The sequence below is a fragment of the Bufo gargarizans genome, chromosome 2, assembly GCF_014858855.1.
Source record: "Bufo gargarizans isolate SCDJY-AF-19 chromosome 2, ASM1485885v1, whole genome shotgun sequence".
Taxonomy (NCBI): domain Eukaryota; kingdom Metazoa; phylum Chordata; class Amphibia; order Anura; family Bufonidae; genus Bufo; species Bufo gargarizans.
Genome location: NC_058081.1, coordinates 678,566,428 through 678,584,535, shown reverse-complemented (window position 1 = coordinate 678,584,535; position 18,108 = coordinate 678,566,428). Strand labels below are relative to the sequence as shown.

General features: G+C 41.8%; 1 protein-coding gene across 1 annotated transcript in view; it reads right to left on the bottom strand.

Moving 5' to 3' along the window:
* Positions 1–9,012: 9,012 nt before the first annotated feature.
* LOC122926289 overlaps positions 9,013–18,108 on the bottom strand; it is a 138,015-nt gene continuing 128,919 nt past the window's right edge. The window contains exon 4 of the mRNA XM_044277662.1: positions 9,013–9,424. Coding sequence (XP_044133597.1) covers positions 9,013–9,424 — 412 coding nt within the window. The remainder of the gene's footprint in view (positions 9,425–18,108) is intronic.

Here is an 18,108-nt window from a genome sequence, read left to right as displayed (position 1 = left end):
TACCGACCAACTATTTGAGACACAGGCAGAGGATTTACAGAGTAGATTCCAAGCTAGGAATTACACGGTGAGATCCGTCGAAAAAGCATATAGATGGGCAAGATTGTCCAGACGTTCTGATTTATTACAAGATAGAAAGCGTAAGAATACCACTGATGATGTCAGGTTTATCACAACCTTCAGCAATAAAAGTACTGAGATTACCAACATATTGTCAAAACATTGGGGTAACTTAAAATTTGATTCACAACTGAGAGACAAATTGGAAGACCATCCATGCATTACCTTTAGGAGAGCAAAAAACGTAAAAGATCATTTGGTACAGAGCCATTATGTGATACGCTCTCCTAATCTTTTTGGATCGAGAGGCCCCCGCTGGGGTAATAAACAGTGTGGTAGGTGTGTGGCTTGTGCCAATATGGATAGGAGTGAGATTTTTTGGGATGCCACACATCAAAAAGAATATAAGATCACTTATCCCATTGATTGTGCCACGGTAGGATTGGTCTATTGGGCCATTTGTCCTTGCAATAAAATATATGTGGGGATGACCTCTCGCCAATTCAAGAAGCGTATTCGCGAACATGTGTTGTCTATTGAAGCTGCTAGGGATATCACGGATTTGGAATTACTCACAACCGTACCCAGACACTTTAAGGCGGCACATGACTGCGATGGATCGGGATTGCACTTTTGGGGGATCGATCATGTGGCAATTGGAAAAGATTACTTGCCCAACGCGAAACACGTTGGATTTATATTCTGAAATCTATGGCCCCATTAGGGTTAAATGATAATAATAGTTTTGCTCCATTTCTGTAGGTTCCCTAATTGCTTCTATGACCTATGATCATGTTGACCACCAGGTAGGACTGTTTTTTAACATATGTCATTTTTTAACAGATGTGATTATGTGTTGTTTATGATGTTTTTGTGTTATTGGTTGTTATATTGTTATGGTGGTTGCATTTATACTCATCTGCTATATTTTCTTCTTTCTTTTAGTTACCTCACAGTAACTTATTGATATCAAGTTCCCCACCCAAGATTCCAGTCGGCAGGACAATAGAACTGGACGATTTATTATACACTTTGCAGTTTATATATATTAACATTATCTAGTATAATTTAGGATTAATGAGACTTATATTTATGTATTAAGTGACTTATAAATTTTTCACTGATATGTGTGAGTACAGGGATTAGTACATATGTTTGATATGGTGAATAATTTCATATGTATATTATATTTGATGGCATTAATTCATGTAATTGGAAATCATGGAGCTATGTTTTGATGTCTCTTGTATTCACTTTAGCACTGGGCACTTTATCACCTTTCACTGAACACTTGCACTTTTCTCACTTTTTGCACTTATGTAAATTGTCTGGATCTATAGGATACAAGATGGTCTTCATTAGAGTGTAGGAATGGATATACAATAGCTCTAAATGATTACAGAAATGCTTATGGTTGTAGTTTTTTTTATGTATAGATTAATTATTAATTGGATAATTTAATCTAATCATGTGCCAACCTTGTTTTTATCCGGTATACATCTTTTTATATTATTTTGGTAATTGAATATATTGTTATTTTGATTTTGTATCACACCTTCACTCCTCACTGGCACCTGTCACTTTATTGTACACTATTGTTTTGATATTTAATTTATCGGCATGTCCTGCCGTTCGGGAGTATATACCATTGGAGCCGTTAGGCCTCTTTCACACGGGCGTCAGTTTTTTTGCCCGGATAAGAGGCGGGTGCGTTGCGGGAAAATGCGCGATTTTTCAGCGCGAGTGCAAAACATTGTCATGTGTTGCACTCGCGTGAGAAAAATCACGCATGTTTGGTACCCAAACCCGAACTTCAATCCCAAGCCCGAACTTCTGTGAAGATGTTCTGAAGATTGTATTATTTTCCCTTATAACATGGTTATAAGGGAAAATAATAGCATTCTGAATACAGAATGCATAGTAAAACAGCGCTAGAGGGGTTAAAAATAAAATAAAAAATAATTTAACTCACCTTAGTCCACTTGATCGCGAAGCCCGGCATCTCCTTGTGTCTCCTCTGCTCTGCTGAACAGGACCTGGGTTAAGGACCTTTGATGACGTCACTCCGGTCATCACATGGTACGTCACATGATCTTTTACCATGGTGATTCACCATGGTAAAAGACCATGTGATGACCTGAGTGACGTCATCAAAGGTCCTTAACCTCTATTTAATGCTCACCCCAGGTCCTGTTCAGCAGAGCAGAGGAGACACAAGGAGATGCCGGGTTCGCGATCAAGTGGACTAAGGTGAGTTAAATTATTATTATTTTTTTAACCCCTCTAGCGCTGTTTTACTATGCATTCTGTATTCAGAATGCTATTATTTTCCCTTATAACCATGTTATAAGGGAAAATAATAATGATCGGGTCTCCATCCCGATCGTCTCCTAGCAACCGTGCGTGAAAATTGCACCGCATCTGCACTTGCTTGCGGATGCTATGCGATTTTCACGCTTCCCATTCACTTCTATGGGGCCTGCGTCGCGTGAAAAATCGGACAATATAGAGCATGCTGCGATTTTCACTCACAAGTGATGCGTGAAAATTACCGCTCATGTGCACAGCCCCATAGAAATGAATGGGTCAGGATTCAGTGCGGGTGCAATACGTTCACCGCACGCATCGCACCCGCACGGAAAACTCGCCTGTGTGAAAGGGGCCTTATAGTTAAACCAAATTAACAGGTGAATAAGTGTCCGAGAGACGTGGAACTATATGATATAGATATTTTTACTGTCCTGGTGTGGGATGGTGGCTCCGCTCATGTGACCCGTCACATGACATTGATTGTGCACATGATGAATCATCAGTCTGCCGCATCATTTAGTTATCGCGAGATCTCAGACGCAACTCTAGGCGGGAACAACGTACTCGTTTGCTGATTGGTTAATAATATTATGCTCAGTAATTGGCAGAATCCAAGATTGGGGGGTATATACAAAGGGGTGATTGGCAGAGTTGGTAAAATCCCAATTTTGTTAAAAATTTGGTGTAAATACCTTCTAATACCTCATTTGTAATTACATCTTATCAATTAAAATTATATTTTTAAATAGCTATTTAAAAATACTTGTCCAGGTTCAGAGCCCAACGCGGCCATGTCCCATTGCTCTTATAATTTTTTTAGGGGATATGTCGGTGTTTATCTTTGAACTTGAACAGCACATGGTGTAATCAGACCGGCAATCCACAAAGAATAACATTCTATGCAGACAAGGTGAGTATAAAACATCTGCATTTTTAAAGAAGAACTTTAATGGGTCCACTTTCATACTGGCAGCAGGATGCTCTGGCGAGAGAACAGCCAGCCGAATCCGTGCAGAAGCTATACTACTGTGCTGCTAGATTTCTTCTCCAGCCCCATACACCAATGGGGCAAGAGCAGAAATCTTACATCATGGTGGGCTAGCTTCAGAATGGATCCAAAAGTCTGATCCCCTGCCAGAAGAGCCAGACGGACTCTTCTGCCTCCAGTGTGAAAGCATAGCAAACTTCACTTAAAAAATTGCCAGACAATAATTTAACTTAGGAATATTTTTTTTTTTATATAACCCAAAAATATATTTTTTACAGATCATGCAATTCCATTGTAAAAGGGCCAGGGGTTTGAATAACTAGTGGGTCTGGTAGGTGGACCAGTGAACAGAGATTTTCTTCATTTATAAGTGTATCCCGAACAGCCTCCATTTTGGGAATGACCTCAATGGGTTCTTCGGGATGATCGTATAGGCTTAGCAAAAAGATCACAGCAGAAACATGCAACACGCCAGACCTGCAGGGTATAGCGACAGTGAGGTCACGGTATGGGCAATCAAGGGTTACTCACTTTTTAGAGGACCCTGGGCAGGCGCGTGGCAGTGAATGAGAGGTAGACACGGTTCCTCTGGGGCGCCCTCTGTATATAGGGACCAGGCCTGATGGTGGATTGAGGTGCCCTGGATGTTACGGGTATTTTAAGTGCCTGGGGCAAGGTCCCTGTTGGATTCGTGACGCCAGTGCCTTTGGACGGTGGCACACCGGTTGGTATTTGGAAAGATGGAGGTACACAAGTAGAATAGTGACCCAAACGTAATTTTACTGAACAATCCAACTTTGTACAGCAGGTAGTAGTACAGTCTTTCGATCACAGTTCCACAAGTAGGCTTATTCATACAATGGCAGGTAATATTTATCAATGTACACTGTCCTTTCTAGAACTCCTGCTCTGGCTTTATTTCCCAAGGCCCGGATGCCTAAAGGGTGGCTTAAATCCTTGGTTACTATCTTCCTCAGGTATTAGATTCTTGCTTTCCTTTCTATTTGCATCTGCCCATCAGGGTTACTTAGCTTACCCTGGATCGCCCTCTCTTGTGAAGTGGATGACTGTGGGTTCCTCCCAGGAGGTTGGGTCCTGCAACTGGGGTGTCTTCAGAGCTAACTAAGGCTCTCTTGTTCTCAGCCAGGCTGGAGCTTCTCACTAGCCTCCTGGACATCACTAGCAGCCAGGGCTATCAAGCTGCATGTCAGGAGCAGGCTTTTTAACCTCTGTCTTCTCAGACTCCTGACTCTGCACTAACTCTCCCTGTCTGGGCCTGGACATTTATACTAGGGGCTCCCTATCTCCCTCTAGTGTCTGGGATGTCTAACTACACCCAACTAGGCCTGCTGTTGCATCATACAGGGGTACATTGCATATAACAACACATTAAAACATACATTAAATGCACAATTAAATATGACATTTCTGTTCCTTGTGAGTAGGAGTAACGCGCACACCAATTGACCCTTGTGTAGTGCCCACCCCTGCCTAGTGGGACACTACAAACACATCGGGATTGCCGTTCAGCAGACACACAAGTTAAATAGGGCGCAAGACTTTTTAAAATCCTTTCCTCATGTGTATCAGACCGATTCAGATTTAGAAATTCGAGAACCCGAACATCAATCAGGCCTCGAACATCTACCTCAGAATCGGCCGCTGGTCTGCGCCATTGTCTACCTGCTGAAGGGCAAGCACACGCCTCCGAAACAGGATTAGTTTCGGCGATGGGCTCATTAGGTAGCAGCATTATTACGGGTTCTGTCGGCTGTTCCACTTTTGAAGATTCTTCCAGTTCAGCTTGAGATGGCTCTGAATGTGACACTTCACCGCTGTCCTCTGGATTACGTTAGTTGGGTTCAGACGAAAGATTGTCCACAGTGCTGTTGAATAAAGAATTTGTTTTCATTTTTAACATTTTAAACTTTAGATATATATTTAAAAAAAAAACGAATTTAGGAAAAATATACTTAACCCCTAAGGTCCATCACAGGTTTTAGGAATTCTAGCTGCTTTGTCTAGAGGTAAGGTTTCTTTTTCAATGAGCCATCCCCACTACGCAATTTTGGTTAAGCTCCCTCCTGAATTGATCCCGGCAGGAGTACCACCTTTTCTTTACATCCTTTACTGTTAAAAAATAGAAATACAAATTTTTACATCAAATTTAGATTAACAAACTTCAAAAAGTTAGATAAAAAAAAGTTCAGCTATAATGCGTCCATGCGCCGTCAGATTTCGTTAAATAAATATAAGTGCTCATGGCCACAAACGTAAGGGCTCCATGCCCATGCTGTGGACTACAAATTGCGGTCCGCAATGCACAGGCACAGACCGTGGGGCAGCTGCGTGCAGATAGCTGACCCTCTCACTTGAATGGGGTCCGTGATTCACATCGCCAGTCCACACCGCAATAAAGTTGTGCATGCACTATTTTTTTGTGGTGCAAAGACACGGGCAGAAACACCACAGAAGCACTCTGCAGTGCTTCCATGGGGTTCCGGTCTGTCCTTCCGCACCGCATCTCCCAGATTACTGACCCCTTCAAGTGAATTGGTTCGTGATCTGTCATGCGGCATGCACACGGCCGGTGCCATGAATTGTGGACCCGACATAAGCAGGCTGCAATACGTCCATGGGGGCACACGTCCATGGTCGTGTGCATGAGCTTTAAGGGGTTCTATGCTTGTGACTCTGTACCCAAAATCATCTTTCTGTCTATCAACTATCAATTGTGAAAGAGGCCTATATAAAATTGTTAAAATCAACAATGTAAAGGATTTAATAAAGTTTTAACCCAAGAATATCTAGAGAAAAAAAAATTGCCTATGCAACAAGTTGAATAATGCATTGCAGATAGGGAAAAATGAAATAATGCTATGCAAGAAACACTAGGCCTCGTGCACAAAGGTATAACACAGTGAGTGGCCATATGTCCTGAAACAGCATAGAAAATGTTCAAATGAGCAACCCAAATTCACGGTCACTCAAATGTACACTATCTATGCTATTCAAGGACATAAGGCCCACTCACCGACCTTATGTCTGAATCTATACATTAAATTTACACATTTTATATCTTAACATTTAATACTCACTGATTTTTTCTCTTTTTGCAATGTCTGCCGATTCCCAGGCAGATGGGATCAAATCTGCCGCTATTTCTGCCCAGCAGCGGTCCTTCTTGGCACTGTCTTGATACTCTTCTCTGCGGGTGTCCCATAGGCAGGGCCGTTCCTGAATAAGAACTATCAATCGCGCCACCTCAAATGCAGGCATTTTTTCTTGAAGAGACAGAGACACTGTGCACATCTACACAACTTTTCCAGGCTCCTGAAGCACATGTCACAGCCTGGAAACGGCTATTTCCTGTAAATGGATCCGAAATTGCGGATGACATGTGGAACACATTGCTACATTCCGCATGTCATCCGCATTTTTTGCGGATCCATTGACTACAATGGGAAGAGGGAACGTATTTTGTGGACAAGAGTAGGACAGGGCAATTCTTTTTTGCGGTTCCGCAGAACAGAATGACGGATGCGGACAGCACAATGAGTGCTTTCCGCATTTTTTGCGGGGCCATTGAAATTAATGGGTCCGCATAACATTCCGCAAAATTGCGGAACGGATGCGGAATACAAAATACGGATGTGTGAATGGACCCTTATGTGTATGTATGTGGATTTACCAATAAATTATGAATTTCTCTACCTTGTTGCGTGGTAGCTTTTGATCTTGATTGGTGTTGAACGGATTGTTCAATGCAAGATATATATAGGTTGTTGTTGATATTTTGGTGTTTCACCAAAATCTGCAGCAAGGTGTGTACACCATGTTTCCTGGCAATAATGTATTTTGACCTCCCTTTTAGTGAGAAAAGATGCATTCCTTAATTTTGCTTTGATAACAAGGATCTAAAAGCATTGCTATCTAGTAATTATCAGTCTGCTTTATGTGAAGTGTGTAAGCAAGCATACAGCTCACCTTTCTGGTCAGTGTGCCCGAGTAGCCAGTTCTTTCCGGCTATATCCCCTACTGAGAGGATTGAATGTTGTGGTCTGTGTCATCATCTTCCCACTCCTCCACCTCCGACATGCTGCAGTTATCCTTACTGACAAATTTAGTTGTTTTTAAGCAAGCATCAAGCATCTCTGCTGAGCTGCCACTGCCTGACCTCAAAAGACATGCTACCTGCTGAGGCTGTCTGGTGCATACCAAAGTACAGACACGCTAGCATGTCTAAAGTGGAATTCCAGAGTTGGAATATTGTGGGTTAAGAGGTGTAACATCAAACTGTTTTGTCTCTGCAAGTCCAAGAGAGCGTTCCTTGCCACATAAAGAATGCTACGTTGAAATTCTTGGCAAATACATTTAGTATAAAATAATTTGTGCCTGTCTGCCAGCGTCAAGGCAATCTCTTTAGGACAGGAACTTACACTAAATGCTACCTCTTTTGGTGCCCTACTGGCCTCCATTAAATTTAGGAAATGCAGGTTCCATGTGCATGCTGATCCCACTCTGCATTTTACCTCTCCTGGTGCCAAATGTCCTCCACTAAATGCAGGGAAAGCAGGCTACAGCTTTATACTTGCACTAATTAACCTGTCTGCCCCATAGGCCTCATGCACACGGTCTTTCATTTGGAACCCTTCTATATTCCAAACATTTTATTTTGAGGCCTAAGGTTGGCTGCACACGGTGGGGCAGATTAATGTGCAGAAAATTCAAAAGAAATCTGCACACACAAAAAAAATGCACGTAAATCCACACTCCCATTTCTGGTGTGTTTTTTATGCATCGTTTGGTGTGGGTTTAAAACAGAAAAAAGGGTAATGTTCGTAAAAGAAACAGAACAGTTGACATTCTGCATACCGTATCTCAAAATACCCACCTAAGAAAAAAAGCAAAGTGTGCATGAACATTTGAGTAATCTCACACACCGTGCTGGTTCTGTATTACGCTGAATTTTAATGCTCAACATCCACAAAATTTTGGTACTTTTTTTTAATGTCAAAAACCGGGCATACGGTTTGGTAGACAACCTCCTTTACCGTAGATATTTTAAGAGGTAGATAATTATTTTTGGAATGAAAGCAAACATGTAATTCTGAGGTCAAAAGAGGTTCTAGAAGATCAGCTTGTGTTATGGAAGATGTACAACTCTTGGTGCATGATTACAACATAGCATCAAGTATAGCTCCAATAGGAGTTTAAACTTAACTAGAGGTGGTCATACACCGTCTAAGGTTGATCAAAATGGACAATTCAAACCAAAATGAAATTTATTCCAGAGAAATTTAACAACGAACAATCGTTTTGGCCAACCGATGAAAGACCATTATCATCTGAAAAGTCAGGGTATTTAAAATTTTCATCCAGTAGTTGGATGAAAGAGCTTTCTTTTAAAGAAAGATCATTTGTGGACGAAAGATCTTCCTTTGAAAGAACATTCCCACTCAACATGTATGATCAATTTGAACAACTGTATCAGCAAATATGCACTTAAATATATATGGCGGTGTCTACAAAACTAATATTCTCCAGATGTTTTAACTGCTGCTCAACCAACTTCTGTCTAGTGTGTATGGCCACCTTACATATAAATATTTTTTTTTATGAGCACACATTCAAACTCTTGACAGTTCTCCACATCATTGGTTTCCAATTTCATGTCTTAAAGAATGGACGTGTTCAGGAGGACCCTTCACAACATCGATCACTTTGATCCTACTAGGGTCATAAATACAGTCCTCTTCCTGGTTACTATTCACCATGCCACATCCTGGAGGCACCCAAGCAGAGTCATATCCTTTATCATGCCAGGTGAGCCGCAGTGGGTGGTCTTGACTGTCAATCCTCTTAACCTTTCCCACCCTTACATTAAGCTGCAAAACCACTTTCTCATGATCTCCATGACCTAGTGGATATTTTGAAGCCTTCTCTATATCTCTACTAACATAGACTCCCCTCCCCAACATCCCATCCTCAGAAACCCGAAATCCATGTTGGATGATACTGTAGGCTGAGTTTACCAATGTCCCATGATACATGGTATAGAACCTTCTTCCAGAATATTTGTTTGACATTTCTCCAGAAGTAATTCAAGTGTATGAACCTGCAACGTAGTAAAAATGTTTTACTGTGTTAGATGGAAGGATCATCAAATGCAAAGTATTGTTACCACAAAAAGACAATTACAAAGAAGTCTTATGACAACAATGTAGCCTCAATGTTTAATGCTCGCAGGCTGCAGCTGGTAACAACTGATTACAGAGACCTACAGAAGTAGGATCCCATAATAGTAAGAATCCCAAAACTGGCACATCTTAGGGGAGGTTATTTTCACAAACTGGACAATCCATTTCTTTAGAAACAGAAATAAAAAAAAAATAGGAGGGAGCAAACCTGGATAAAATTACACACAATTCGGTAAAAGTGTTTTTTCTTAGGAAAATGAGCCTATAATTACCCATGCAAACCAGGGAAGTGGCTTAAAGGGGTTGTGGCAAGATTTAAAGTACTTATCCACTATTCATAGCAAGAATCTGTTTAGTGGGGGTTGCCTAGTGATCACAATAATGCAATCCCACAGATTCCCCATATAACTGGATCCCTGCTCAATCATGTGTACTGCTGCACCATTCATACCTATGGGACTGCAGGAGAGAGCTGTGCGCTATACTTCATTATTTCTGGCAGTCTGATAGAAATGAATAGAGCAGAACCGCTGTTTGACTGCTGCTTCATTCATACAGGGTGGACACAGGATGTCCTCTCTCGTGATTGGTGGGGGATCCTGCAGTTGATCCCCCAAGATAAGACACTTACCACTTATTCTCAGTGTGTTGTATTGGACCAGTGTCCACAGGTAAGTACTGAGCGATGAGCTGTTACCATTATTAGATGGCAATATTTTATTTTATTATATATTACTCTTCCCTTCTATTGGCTACAAAAATCCTACCAAAACTGTTCAGCACAGCCTAAGTTTAGCAGAGCTAAAACCTAAACCCCAAACTTCATCCCTACTGAGGAACTCTAAGTACAGTGCTAATCAAGACCCATACACATGATGCAGGGAAATAAAGTCTGCAGGTTTGAGGGCACGAAATCTGTTGAAATATCTACTTAAGCTAGGTAATCAATATGATATCAGTGGGGGTCCGACAACCGGCACCCCCCCTCCCCTACTCTCTGTAATGGCCGTTCTTGGGTTTTACAGTTCAGCTCCCATTCAGCTGAATAGTTGTGATTTCAGCTATATTTCTTACCACTTTTCTAAGTTTAAATTATGATAAATGTGCTGGGGCCAAGTGGTCCCTGTCCCACTTTTTATGAAAAGTGCCTTAAAGCCCGACTGTCGTTTATTTTTTCATTTGTTCAAATATGTAGGGACGGTGATTTTATGAATTTTTGTAAAACATTAGGCAATTTTTCAACTTTTATTAAAACATACAAACATAAAAAAAGCCTTTGAAAAGTTCCCTTAGCAATTCTGTAAATAAGCATTGCTAAAGAAATTCTGCGCTCAGTGCATGGGATACAGCCAGTTCCCTCCAGTTCTCCAGATACGGATCGGAGAACCGTTTTACCGGCCGAGTCACGATCCGGTGCTCTGATGGCGGCAGGACAGCTGGAGTTGTTTGCTTCCATTGCTTTGCGCTCCACTGATAGTTTAGCTCCTTAGTTGGGTGGTATGTGTGTCTAGTGTATATATGGCGTATTTATGTGTGTTACATGTATGTAGTATATGTATATGTAAACGTGTCGTGTAGGCTGAATATGGACATCTTTAATGGCAGAGCCTCTTTTTCCCTCCCTTACATCTAATTAGGGTATATTACACTGCCATATGTATTATTTTGCAGTCCACAAATTGCGGAACTGCAAATACCGGATGACATCAGAGCTGCATCGTTTTCTTTTCTTTTTTTGCAGACCCATTGACTTAAAACGTGTCTCTGGTCAAGAATAGGGCATGTTCTATATTCTGCGACATAGGGATGTGGAAAGCACACGGGTTCCTCAAAATACCGCAATATACACACGGTAGTGTGAATGTAGTCTTACTGTCAGGACTGATCACCGACAGGCTTGCTCTCCTATATCTGCCTGGTGTTCACTAAACAGCCTTAGGCCTATTTCAGAGGAGTGTGTCCTGTGCGGAAACCATGCTCCGTGTGTGAGCGCGATTCCCCATTATGGACACTGCTCGTTGTTCAGGAGCTTGTGGCATTATAATAATTGTGTCTCTGCATGACCTTACCTCTATAGAATTATACTGACAGCATTATATCAGTAAAAAGGGGTCATGCATACAAACATGTTTTTCCATATCCATTCAGGTTTTTTTGCGGCCTGGATGTGGAACCATTCACTTCAATTGGCCCGCAAAAAAAAAAAAAAAAAAAAAAGGAAATGTCTCCATGTGTATTCCGTGTCCATATGTCTGCATGGCCAAATATTTTTTTTAAATGTCCTATTATTGTCTGCATTACGGACAAGGATAGGACTGTTCTATTAGCGGCCAGCTGTTCCGTTCCTGACAATACAGAATGCACACAGACGTCATCCGTGCTTTGCGGACTGCAAAATATCCAATGGCCGTCTGCATGGACCCTAATTCAGTAGATACAGGTCATGCAGCGATATATAGCATTGTAAATCATTATAATGCCATGCGCTCCAGAGAAATGAGCAGTGTCCATAACGGGGAATCACAGACGGGACATGATTGTCTAAAACAGGCCTTAGGCCGGGTTCACATCACCGTTTATTTCTCCGTTCTTCTGATCGATCTGAAGAACAGAAAAATAAACAAAAAACCGGATCCTATATTTTGGCATCCATTATGCTCAGTTATGCCTATTTTGCATCCGTTTTAGCAATTTCCATCTGAGATCTGTTATTTTAGATGGAAAAAAATAAAACTTCCTATAGGACTTTTTTCCCGTCTGAAATAACAGATGTCAGGCGGAAATTGCTAAAACAAATGCTTAATAACAGATGGTGATATACAGGATCTGTTTCTTTTGTTTATTTTTCTGTTCTTCTGACAGATCAGGAGAACGGAAAACTAAACCGTGATATGAACCCGGGCTAAGTTGGTAGATTCACCATTGTGCTCTAGTATACATTTTTGCATTCTGCCTATATAATTTTATTATTTTTTTAGTCTTTTGAGTGTACAGCACACCATTCATATTCCATACTTTACATGCACTGGCAGCTTGTTATAGTTGTCATTAGAGTTGAGTTCTGGTCCAGGGTTTAAGTGAATTAAGTAATGGATTCCGTTCTCTCGGAATCTATAACCGGCATGCCAAACGGAAAGCCATAATACAAGTGTATGGTCAGCAGAACGGAACCCTCGGGGCTGGCAATACACTTTTAATATGCGGCATGCCGGCATTGAACGGAATCCATTACGTTATTCGCTTAAACCCCAAACCTGCCAAAAGGCAGGTCCGCTCAACTCTAAGGCTAGGTCTACACGAGGACAATAAGTCGCGCGACAGATAGGTCACAACTACACTGCAACATTTGTTGGGCAACATTTTGTCGCACCAATGTCGCGCAACAATTTTTATAATGGTAGTCTATGTGTCGCAATGCGACATACTGCGACTGCAACGTGAGAGTTGCAGAAAAATCCATCTCAAATTGATTTTTTGTGACTGTCGCAAGTCACATCGCGACACCATAGACTATCATTATAAACACACATCGCGACACCATAGACTACCATTATAAAAATTGTCACGCGACATTGGTGCGACAAAATGTCTTTGTGTTGACCTAGCCTAATTGTTATTAATATGCATTTGTCACTTTATTCACCCACATGATTTATAATAGATGCACTAAATGATTTTTTGGGGCTGCCACCCATTTCACCCATTTCTCTCTTTGCCAAGATTCATATTTGAAAGGATTTTATTAGTTATATATACTAATAAAGAATTTTGTATTTTTCTCTCTACTTTGAGCTGTAGACTTTTTGTTTCTGTTTTCTGGTCTAGGTATATATTTTATTGTAGCATAGCCGGTCAATAAAGAGACCTGTGGCTTTTTTTTTTTATGACTAAAAAGTTGCAAGTCCCTTGATAAATGACAGCAATAGCAAATTATGTCAGTGGAAAATTCATCTGACTGAAATTGCGTGCCTACTCGCACGATTTTCCCTGAACACACCTGCATCGCATCCGGCCCTCATCTGCAACGCCTGTGTGAAGGTGGCCTTACACATCAGAAATTTGGAACATTCCCCTGCCTCCATTGCATGCAATGCTTAAATGTACTAAAGGGCTAGTTTTTTCTCATCCGCGCACGGGAAAACCTTATAAAAATCAAGAGTTATTATACCTGTGATACCGCAAAGTGATTTACCTTATAATATAGCGGAGACCATGCAGACAGTTAAAGATCGCATTAGTAAACATAAGTCCACTATACGTAAACAGAATCTTTTATTATCTATACCTTTTCATTTTCATGACTGTAAACATTCTATTGCACAATTGAAATATCAGATAATAGAGCAGGGTCATCAGCCAAGAAGGGGAGGAGATATAAAAACGTTGTTACTCAGGAGAGAGGCATTTTAGATCCATGCATTGGATTTGTGTTTTTAATAGTTTTTTAATGTAGAGTGTATTTTCTTACAGACCGCAATACGACGTTGATAGTTTGAAGGACTTTTGTTTCCTTTGCGGTGAATATGGATCAAAAGATTCTAACGATTTACCTATGTCATTTCCTGTTTGTTTAATGAATTGATGATGTCATGATCGGGTGATTTGGATTTGTATCTCTAAAATGTTACTAAGTGTCATTTAGTATCATGCAGTTGAGAAAAGCTGGAAGGGTCGAAACGCGTCCTGTAACTTTGAAATTTTTGAAGATGAAATAAAGAATATAATATATTGGAAGCAAGAACGTCTGCTGGGATAATCTACAACTTTACACGAGGCATTTGTATACATTTTGATCAAAAAAAATCATAAGCCCATTCACCACATCAATGCTGCCTCTTAGGCCATGCACACGACTGGCGAAAGCCACTTCGCCACAGTGTTTTGGAGGGGGCTGTTTGCCCGCCTCCTGCCCCTGGATTATGGCCCTTTAAAGAACCATCTGGGGACATACTGTGGAGTTACTGGATGGCCACCATTTCATGTATCAGAGGCACATGGTGAGAACAATGGATGAAGCATATGGTGAGAACAATGGATGGCGGCCATTTTTTACTCACAGACACTGTTTGGACTTTTCTACATGGTGCCATCTCGCCGGTATTTGGTGCACAAAGACATCGGGCGGTAGTTTTAAACTATACAACAGGGGACACATTAAACAGTAATTATTTTTGATTTAGCCTGTATATGTTCTGCGGAATCTGCATTAAACTGTATCTTCCAGACTACTGAACGGATCTGGGTGAATTTTGGATATGTGGTTCACCCAGACCCCCCTGTTCCGAGGATATACTTGTTATGGGGTTATTGCATGTTTTGGGGTTCCTGTGATATGTTTTATAAAACTGTATTTCTCTGCCTGTGATAATTATATTACCCATTGTTTTCAGTAATCATATCACAGCCAGAGGGGAGGATTTTGTGTGGGAGTGTCTGTGTGTATTGTATGGATTAATTGGTTGTATTTCAAAACCCTGTGGGCAGTACTATGTGTGTGGATTGTGAATAAAAGAGGCTGTATGCCCCAGGACAGCCAGTTCCTGTTTTAACCCTCAAAGTGTCGTCTCATTCTTGGGGGGAGGATTTATGGTATGCTGTTCCAGTTTGACTGCTAGGAGCGTAAACCTATTCGTATGGTTTCCTATTCCACTGTCTACAGCATTCATATGTTTGAAGAGGATTTATCTGCTTCTTCGGTTCGGTGATGGTGGTGTCTGCCAGAGTGCTTGGAGACCTCAGGAAATGCTAGGAGCATCCAGCAACGGAGGTACTCCGTCGGGGTGCCAGGTGATCCGTTACAACGACGACTGTATTTTGCGGTCTGGAAAAAACGGATCCACAAAAATACGGATGACTTAGGTGTGCATTATGCATTTTGCGGAACGGAACAGCTGGCCCCTAATAGAACAGTATATCCATGTCCGCAAAGCAGACAATAATAGGACATCAATTTTTTTTGCAGAACGCAAATACGGACATATGAAATGCACACAGTACTTTCCGTATTTTTTGGCGGACCTATTGATATTAACTAGCGTTGATCGAGCACCATAGTGCTCGGGTAGAACACTCCGGGATGCTCGGGTGCTCTACCGAGCACCCCAACAAAATGGAAGTCAAAGGGAGAATCCAAGCATTAAACCAGGCACCCCCTACTCTGAAGAGGGGAAAGTGTCTGGTTCATAGGAAAAGGTCAGAAATTGATGGGAACACCACCAAAATGTTCGGGAACAGCATGGGGAGGATGTCTGGATGCATCTTGGTCTTCCAGGTCGCTGCTGGGAACTATATTGTCCGAGTAGTACGCCACTTTTAAAGACTGACAATAATACGAACAAAACCGAAGATAAAGTCGATTTTAGAGGAAAACATTCTTTCCTGTATATTTACTTGTATATAAAGTGCAAGTGCTGACAAAAATTACAAGTAATAGGAACTCTGATACAACCTGTATATCACATAAAGAAGGGCCTCTTTCACATTGTGGTACAATTGTTCAGGTAGTTGGACTCCTAAAACCTATCCACTAAGTGAAAAGGCTGCCAAAAATTACAAGGAACCGGCACTCCAATACACCCTTTGTTACACATAAAGGAGGACATCATACACAGCCGTAAAAAATTATGATTGATGGCCTGCTGGTTACCCTCAATAACATGTGGAGCAAGCGCCTGCTGATCTGACCATCTAAAACATTATGGGCGAGGGCCTGCTGCCGCTTTGGTGACTCTAAATAACCTGGGGCCGATCGCACGTCCCCGTGACGGCGACAATCCATTTGGATGTCTGCCCTATCAACTTTCGATGTTATTTTCAGCGCCAACCAAGTAAGGGGTAATCAGTGTTCGATTCCGGAGAGGGAGCCTGAGAAACGGCTACAGCTACCACATCCAAGCAAGGCAGCATGCGCGCAAATTACCTAACAGGTATAATTAGGTGAGTGCCTGCAGGTGATCTGACCCTCTAAAACATTATATGCGAGGGCCTGCAGGTGTTCTGACCCTCAAACATTATGGGAGAGTGCCTGCTGCTAAGCTGACCATTATTTTTTTTTTTTACAGTGTTCAAAGCAGGCTGAATACTTTAGCTAGGAATGATGGAATAGGACTCCGGCTCTATTTTGTTGGTTTTCGGAACTGGGGCCATGATTAAAAGGGACGGCCGGGGGCATTCGTATTGCGCTGCTAGAGGTGAAATTCTTAGAACGGCGCAAGACGAACAAAAGCGAAAGCATTTGCCAAGAATGTTTTCATTAATCAAAAACGAAAGTCGGAGGTTCAAATATGATCAGATACAGTCGTAGTTCGACCATAAAAGATGACGACCGGCGATCCAGCAAAGTTATTCCCATGACCCGCCAAGCAGCTTCTGGGAAACCAAAGTCTTTGGGTTCCAGGGGGAGTATGGTTGCAAAGCTGAAACTTAAAGGAATTGGCGGAAAGGCACCACCAGGAGTGGAGCCTGCTGCTTAATTTGACTCAACACGGCAAACCTCACCTGTACTGGACACGGAAAGGATTGACAGATTGATAGCTCTTTCTCGATTATGTGGGTGGTGGTGCATGGACGTTCCTAGTTGGTGGAGCGATTTGTCTGATTAATTCCATTAACGAACGAGACTCCTCCATTATAACTAGTTACACAACCCCCGGTGGTGAGGATTGTGTTGACCAGACTCTTGGATAGTGAGACTGGACTTGTAGGTGAGGGCCTTCTGGTGAGCTGACCCTCTAAAAATTTAATTCGAGGGACTGCAGGTGAGCCGACCCTGTAAAACATTATATGCGTGGGCCTGCAGGTGAGCTGACCCTGTAAAAGATTGTAGGTGAGGGCGTGCTGGTGAGCTGACCCTTTAAAAAAATTATATGTGAGGGCCTTCAGGTGAGCTGACCCTGTAAAACATTGTAGGTGAAGGCCTGCTGGTGGACTGACCCTCTAAAAAATTATATGCGAGTGCTTGCTGGTGATCTGACCCTCTAAAAAATTATATACGAGGGCCTGCAGCTGAGCTGAGCCTGTAAAACGAAGGGCATATATGCGAGGGCATTATATGCGATGAATAAGCATGTTAACATGATGGAAGAGGAGGAGGATGATGAGAAAAGGAAGATTCAACCATATACCCTTGTTTGTGGTGGAAGGGGTGAATGGGAATACAGTGTATTCAGTACATTATAAACAACACATTTAGGGTCCATTCACACGTCCGTAGAATAGGTCCGGATCCATTCCGCAACGTTGCGGAACAAATCTGGACCAGTTCATTCCCAATGGGATCGGAAGAGATGTGGACAGCACACATTGTGCTCTCCGTTTATGCAGTGGCCAGGAACAGGTGGTTTAAATGTTTAGTATTTGTCTTGACGCCAATTTCAGCATGCGCAGGGTATTATAACAGGGCCCTTCAAAGGTGTTATAACGCACGTCCCAGGTTAGGAATGCCAGAGTGGTGTAATTGCCTATAATGTCTCTGTATGGTGATGATAATTGTGTCAACAGTGTCTCCTACCCTGGTACGGATGAACTCCTGGCTCCTTTGCAATAAATTGG